Source organism: Ovis canadensis, chromosome 11, assembly GCF_042477335.2.
Source record: "Ovis canadensis isolate MfBH-ARS-UI-01 breed Bighorn chromosome 11, ARS-UI_OviCan_v2, whole genome shotgun sequence".
In the NCBI taxonomy this organism is placed as follows: domain Eukaryota; kingdom Metazoa; phylum Chordata; class Mammalia; order Artiodactyla; family Bovidae; genus Ovis; species Ovis canadensis.
Window position 1 is genome coordinate 14,746,363 of NC_091255.1, and position 7,791 is coordinate 14,754,153.

Consider the following 7,791-nt stretch of genomic DNA (forward strand, 5'->3'; position numbering starts at 1 on the left):
AAATATCTAGCACTTATGCTATGCTATGCAGTGCTATGCTAAGTCACTTCAGTCATGTCCAACTCTATGGACTGTAGCCCACCAGGCTCCTCTGTCCATGAGGATTCTCCAGGCAGGAATACTGGAGTGGATTGCCATGCCCTCCCCATCTAGCACTTGCCATGGGTTTAATAAATAGCAGCAGAATGTGCCTTGACTCTTTGCCAAAGTGTGTATATAAGTCTCCCATAAAGGAGATGGGAGAGTCCACTTAAATTGTGTGCTACCTCCCTCCTTAATTTCTTGGCCTGAATATAAACCTGGATGTTTGCTGCTGTATTTTTCCTCCTTTTGAATTGTCCTTTCTTTCCCTCTCTAGTATTAATTTATTGCTTCATAAACCCTGGTGGCCGTATTCCATCCTGGATCATCAACTTGGTTGTCAAGGTGAGACCCCCAGAGGCAGGAGGGGAAGTGTGTTTGACAAATGTTGACTTATCCTGTGGGGCTGTTTGACTGAAGAGACGTGCAATCTCAGGCCTCATGATGCTGTTTTACGAAGCAGCATGTTTGACTGACTCTGGTTAGGACTGGGGTTGCCAACACCCAGGACTGAGGTTGGGACAAAAGACCAAAATCTTAACCTGGAATATCATCTCCCCTACTAATTTCCCACCAAGATCCTGCCAGCATCACTTTCTGGAACCTTTGGGCAATAACCTGCTCCTTGTAGGAACAAGGGTGCTTGTGGACCCTGTATCTGCTTATGGAGGAGTTAGGCCAACATGGCTTGGGAGACAATGAGATATGTTCAAGCTTGAGGAAGCCTCCAGTTTCATTTTTGTGTTTTCTTTCTATAAGGAGAAGGGACTTCAGTGGTATGCAGATCACCCATGGAGACCATTCATGAGGTCCTACTTATGGGCTGGTGGGCTCACCAATTCCCAGGGAGAGTGAAAAAGTACACAAACTTGAATAAAACACATCATAGTTTGAATTCTGGTCCCTACTTCTGACTATGTAATCTAGGGAAGCTATCAATTTCTTACCTCCAGAAAAAACGGGAATGGATATTTCCACAATGTAGAGAAGGAGTGACCAAAACAACATTTGGGGAAAGTCTGGGCAATGTTCAACGCTACCTAAGGGGTGACATATCCCACCTCTTGCTCCCAATTCTTACCAAATTCTAATTTTGTAAAACAAGTCCTTTCTTTCATCTTTTTGGAAGAATCACACAGCCCAGCCCAGTCCCATTTCCTGAGTTTTTCTTTTTCTTTTCAAAAATAGTATCTTAGAATTGTCATAGCTTTCTACTAGTAAAAGCTAAAACATGCAAGGTCTGACAACTGTGGCCTCTACCTTACCTGTGCCCCGAGTCTTACCTTTTTCATCATCAGTCACAACCTTCTGTTGAAATCTTATCAGGAGCCCTATTGTCATATTTATTATTCCCCAAGGCATCTTCCTTCACCTTTGCCACATCCTGAGAATCAAGAGTAGTTGCTGTGAGGACAGAGTAATGACAATCTCCTTTTCTTTGCAGAATGGAATTCCTGGCTTCCTGGCTGACCTGGAGGATGCCTGTCTGAGGTACTAGAGAAGAACCTAAGAGAGATTTGGAAGCTTTTTGTTCATGCATGATGTCCCTGGAAGTGCCACAACTATGATGCTCAGCATGCCTGTCATTTTTCCATCTCAGAAGCCTGCACACTCTCCAGCACCTTGTGCCCAAGTGTGCCAGCCTGATGCCTAGCTTCCTTTCCCATTCACCCCACTCTGGGACACACTGCCTTGTTTCACTGTAGAATGTGGATCAGATTTGGAAAACCCTTGATTGTTTATTTTTTAAAAGGGGAATCCTCAGGAAGGAACCCAGTCATTCCATTGTTGCATTCTCGGGGGATGGTTGGTGGAGGAGTGGTAACACTGCCTAAGAGTGACTGACCCAAGCAAGTTGTCTCCTTCCCACATGTGAGTTTTTGCAACACAAGAGGGTGACTTCTTGTTGCAGGTGCATTACCTTCAGAGTTGACTCGCAGTACAGAAAGAATGGAAGACTCATGTCCATTTCCCTTTTGCTTTGCTGACTTGATTTGCCTGATTTGAGACAATAACCTACTAAGCCTCTCCCCATTTCTATTTGTAGAGGATCATGAGCAGTTTCAATTTCAAATCACTTTGAAAAATGTTGCAGACCTGACTACATGTATAGTGTGATGACAGTTATCTCAATACTGGTGTCTAGGTTTTTCTCTGCCACTGGAGAAGGCTGTCTGTACCTCATTAGCTCTGAATTTCTGAACATTGAGGTATCAAGACAGCTCTGGCAGTTAACAGAAACTAACCTGTTTTACACACAGCATTGAATAAATTTTCTTTTAGGCAAGAAATGAATTTCTCTTCTAGAATGTTTGGAGATGTTGGAGGGATAATTGTTTTTGTTGTTAAGTTGGCTCAGTTGTGTTTGACTCTTTGTAACCCCATGACTGCAGCATGCCAGGCTTCCTGTCTCACACATCCCCCAGAGTTTGTACAAACTCATGTTCATTGAGTCAATGATGCTATCCAGCCATCTCATCCTCTGTGTCCCTGTCCTCCTACTACCCTCAGTTTTCACAGCATTAGGGTCTTTTCCAATGAGTTGGCTCTTTGCATCAGGTGACCAAAGTATTGGAGTTTCAGCTTCAGCATCAATCCTTCCTATGAGTATTCAGGATCGATTTCCTTTAGGATTGACTGGTTTTATATCCTTGCAGTCCAAGGGACTCTCAAGAGTCTTCTCCAACACCACAGTTCAAAAGCATCAATTCTTTGGTGCTCAGTCTTCTTTATGGTCCAACTCTTGTATTGGTACATGACTACTGGATAGGAAACATAGCTTTGACTAGACAGACTTTTGTTGGCAAAGTCATGTCTCTGCTTTTTAATGTATTGTCTGGATATCTCACTGGGTTGACAGTGGCCTGCTGCAGGTTTAGGAGCACTGGCAGCAGCAGTCCTGGGAGGCATGGCAGGCATATTGGCATAAGTCCTTAGGAGGAGGCTTCCATTACCCCTATCATAGAGCCTATAGCCTACCATAAAGAGTGCAAACTCTAGGACTGGGCTGCCTCAGGCCAGACTACAGGGAGAGAGCACAGCCTCACCTACCAGCAGAAAATTGGGTTAAAGATTTATTGAGCATGGCCCTGTACACCAGAACAAGTCCCAGTTTTCCCCACAAGCCTCTTATCCTCATCTATCAGAGGGCACACAGAATGAAAACCACAATCACAGAAAACTAACCAAAATGATCACATGGATCACAGTCTTATGTAACTCAGTGAAACTGAACCACCTTCTCAGGTGGCTGCCGGGAGCCAGTGTGAGAAATCCCGCCCATGGCAAAGGTCATGAGGAAAGAAGCCTGACAGAATGCAAGGGTGTGATCAGGCTTCAGGGGTTCCCCCTAGAATTTCCTGAGTATCCACCCCCCAAAACAAGAGTCTGCCTGCTTTTCCGTGTTACGCTTTCCACCTACTCTTCTGACATTAACAGGGGGCTGTCCGCCCACCACCATTTTCTGGAAAAAGTTAATTTAGAGCTTTTAGATAATAAATCTCCTGGGCATTATAAGAGTGTTTCAATCCAAAAGCCCCTCTGATGGCTTTCTAGCCTGGCTGCCAGACTCTTACAGCTGCTCATGTGATTGTTTGTGGCCTCCCGACTGCGAGAGGCTCAGGAAGCTTAAAACATCCTAGGAATGTAGGGGCTTCCAAGGAGTCAAAATCATTAGAATAGGACTGATTAAAGGTTTCATTTGTTGAGCCAATACTTGCTGCCAAGTTTTCATATCTTTTATTTGTAGATATAGTTGGTATGTAGAAAAAACAGGTAGTAGACCTGGTATTAGCAACATTAGATCTTTGAGTTAAGTACTTTCTTTGTTGTAACCCATTTCACCTTTGTTCTACAGGAATGTAACTTTATTTAGTACTTTGAGGGTGATGCAGAGTAAAGAAAAAACTCTTCTAGGGAAAAAGAGTTTTTCTTGTTGATAGACATTTATCCAGGAAGAAGCCATAAAAATGTTAACAGGCCTCTTGGCCAGAAGATAATGTAAACCATCTGAGACCTTTTGTATACTGGAAGGTATGCAAAAAGAAAGCCTGGTCTCAATGAGGGTCAGGACTACTGCCCCTGCATAACTCTGCATATTCCATTATTTCTTTATGTACAACTTGGGGTATATAAGCTGCTTTTGAAAATAAAGTTGTGAGTCTTGCACCAATGCTGGGCTCCCCCATGTTGTTTTTTTTCTCCCCTTTTCCGGCTGAATTCCCATCTGGAGTGCGGAAGCTCACCAAGTCTACTTACTTGCCCTGGCTTCTAAGATCCACTCGAGAGGGAGCCCAAGGTGGGGCACCCTCTGCTATTCAAGTGGGCGCCAGTGGCCTGACATAGATGATGCAAACCTCTTGTCTTGAGGTTTTACTAGTTTTCTGCGTAAACCAAGTTATTCAGCCTCTTTTCTCCACTAATTTTCCTACTACACTATTCTTTCCTAATTTCTTTATATTTCTAATAGTCCTTTCCCAGACTCCGACTCTGTCCCCACTTCGAATTCCCTGGATCCACTGGGGTTGGACCCAGGCAGGTGGCCATGCCATGCAGGGCCACCCAAGAAGGACAGGTCACGGTGGAGAGTTCTGACAATATGTGGTCCACTGGACAAAGGAATGGCAAACCACTTCAGCATTCTAGCCTTGGAAAGGGATAATAGTTCCCTTATTATTGAATTAGTATTGTGGTTGACTCTATAGTTTTTTCTCAGGAATTCTACCTAAGTTGTCCACTTCTCCCACCACCAGAAGACTTTCCGATTTTCTAATTTTCTCTTGAAATTTGGAAGGAAAGATAGTCTGTACAAAGGGACAGTCTTAAAATATTTGGTAACATTTTAATTACTGTGTGCGATGGTACTACACCTTGATTAATGGGCATAGAATTTCAGCAATTAATTCCCAGAAGCAGCAAAAATATTAATGGGATACCTTAGATTTTGTCTTTTCTCTTTAGAAGGGGTAGTGCATTGAATACCAAATAAATAGTGACTTATAGTTGTCCTGTCTTTAGTCTCCTTCCTGTTTTGTTCCTTTTGTGTGAATGCATCTGTTAGTCTCTTTGGTTTGCAAGTCACATTCTATCTAACTCATATACTTGAATAGAAAAGATATTTTAGACTCACTTACATGTAAGATCAAATATAGAGTGGTCTCAGGTAGGGGTTTATGGGTGCTCAAACTGGCATTTGGGATCAACTCTGTTCTTTAAGCTTTCTTTAATGTTAGGCTGTTTTTGCTGGCAGAATCAATTCTGTTAGCAAAGGGTAAGCCTGCATCTTCCCAGGTTCATGCCAAGTCAACAAAAGACAGCATTTCTTTCCAGTAGATCCAGAACCATCCTATGTTTCCCTCTAAAGCATATGTCAATCCCTGCTATAGTCACTGTGGTCACATGGATAGAACTATGCAAATTAACAATTACTTCATAAATGTGTCATTGAAATACCACTATCAGTAAGGTGGCTGGAATTTAATTTTAGGTAAAGTAAGTGTGAATGTCTCATGTACTTGAGGTCAAGTTGCCAGTCATTTGTCACTGAAAGACAAGTACTGAAATTATAGCCTTTGAGTAGAGAGTTGACATGAAATGCTATCAGGCAAACTATATATTTAAACAGTATTTGATGATCTGCTAAAAACACTGAGATTACTAAGAATACTGACATTCTAGGTAGGAGATTTTTTTTAAGTCACTAAGATTGCTCTCATTAAAAAAATTAAGGTTCTTTTGGCATTCAAGATTTCTGAATCAGGGAAGATAGTCCTACACAGCATTGAAACTTGAGGTTACATGGGAAACTGAGAACACCTGAGCAAACAGTAAACTTCTTGTTATTCAGTCATTAACACATGTTTAACTCTTTTGACCCCATGGACTGCAGCATACCAAGCTCTCCTGTGCTTCACTATCTCCTGGAGTTTGCCCAAACTCATATCCATTCAGTTATTTGATACTATCCTAATATTACCTCCTCTGTTGCCTGCTTCTCCTGCTCTCAATTGTTCCCAGCATCAGGGTCTTTTTCAATGAGTCAGCTCTTAGCATGAGGTGGCCAAAGTATTGGAGCTACAGCATCAGTCCTTTAAAGAATATTCAGTGTTGATTTCCTTTAGGATTGATTGGTTTCATTTCATTGCAGTCCACGAGACTCTCAAGAGTCTTCTCTAGCACCACAATCTGAAAACATCAATTCTTCAGTGCTCAGCCTTCTTTATGGTCCAACTCTCATATCTGTATACTACTACCAGAGGAGCCATAACTTTGACTATATGGATTTTTGCCGGCAAATAATGTCTCTGCTTTTTAATTTTTTTAACTTTATTTTACTTTACAATACTGTATTGGTTTTGCCATACATCACATGAATCTGCCATGGGTGTACATGTGTTCCCAATCCTGAACTCCCCTCCCACCTCCCTCCCCATACCATCTCTCTGGGTCATCCCAGTGCACCAGCCCCAAGCATTCTGTATCTGCATTGAACCTAGACTGGCGATTCATTTCTTATATGATATTATACATGTTTCAGTGTCATTCTCCCAAATCATCACACCCTCTCCCTCACCCACAGAGTCCAAAAGACTGTTCTATACATCTGTGTCTTTTTTGCTGTCTCGCATACAGGGTTATAGTTACCATCTTTCTAAATTCCATATATATGTGTCAGTATACTGTATTGGTATTTTTCTTTCTGGCTTACTTCACTCTGTATAATTGGCTCCAGTTTCACCCACCTCATTAGAACTGATTCAAATGTATTCTTTTTAATGGCTGAGTAATACTCCATTGTGTATATGTACCACAGCTATCTTATCCATTTGTCTGCTAATGGACATTTTGGTTGTTTCCATGTCCTGGCTATTATAAACAGTGCTGCGATGAACATTGGGGTACATGTGTCTCTTTCCATTCTGGTTTCCTCGGCGTGTATGCCCAGCAGTGGGATTGCTGGGTCATAAGGCAGTTCTATTTCCAGTTTTTTAAGGAATCTCCACACTGTTCTCCATAGTGGCTGTACTAGTTTGCATTCCCACCAACAGTGTAAGAGAGTTCCCTTTTCTCCACACCCTCTCCAGCATTTATTGCTTGTAGACTTTTGGATTGCAGCCATTCTGACTGGTGTGAAATGGTACCTCATTGTGGTCTTGATTTGCATTTCTGTGATAATGAGTGATGTTGAGCATCTTTTCATGTGTTTGTTAGCCATCTGCATGTCTTCTTTTTTTTTTAGATTAAAATTTTTTATTTTTACTTTATTTTACTTTACAATAATGTATTTGTTTTGCCATACATTGACATGAATCCATCACAGGTGTACATGCGTTCCCAAACATGAACACCCCTCCCACCTCCCTCCCCATAACATCTCTCTAGGTCATCCCCGTGCACCAGCCCCAAGAATCCTGTATCCTGTATCAAACATAGACTGGCAATTTGTTTCTTACATGATAGTATACATGTTTCAATGCCATTCTCCCAAATTATCCTACCCTCTCCCTCTCCCTCAGAGTCCAAAAGTCCATGCTACACATCTGTGTCTCTTTTGCTGTCTCGCGTACAGGGTCATCATTGCCATCTTTCTAAATTCCATATATATGTGTTAGTATACTGTATTGGTGTTTTTCTTTCTGGCTTACTTCACTCTGTATAATTGGCTCCAGTTTCATCCATCTCATTAAAACTGATTCAAATGTATTCTTTTTA

General features: G+C 41.8%; 1 protein-coding gene across 1 annotated transcript in view; it reads left to right on the forward strand.

Moving 5' to 3' along the window:
* Positions 1 to 4,252, forward strand: part of LOC138447135 (phosphatidylcholine transfer protein-like) — a 28,891-nt gene extending 24,639 nt beyond the window's left edge. The window contains exons 5-6 of the mRNA XM_069602534.1: positions 359 to 426; positions 1,526 to 4,252. Coding sequence (XP_069458635.1) covers positions 359 to 426; positions 1,526 to 1,579 — 122 coding nt within the window. The 3' untranslated portion in view covers positions 1,580 to 4,252. The remainder of the gene's footprint in view (positions 1 to 358; positions 427 to 1,525) is intronic.
* Positions 4,253 to 7,791: the final 3,539 nt, after the last annotated feature.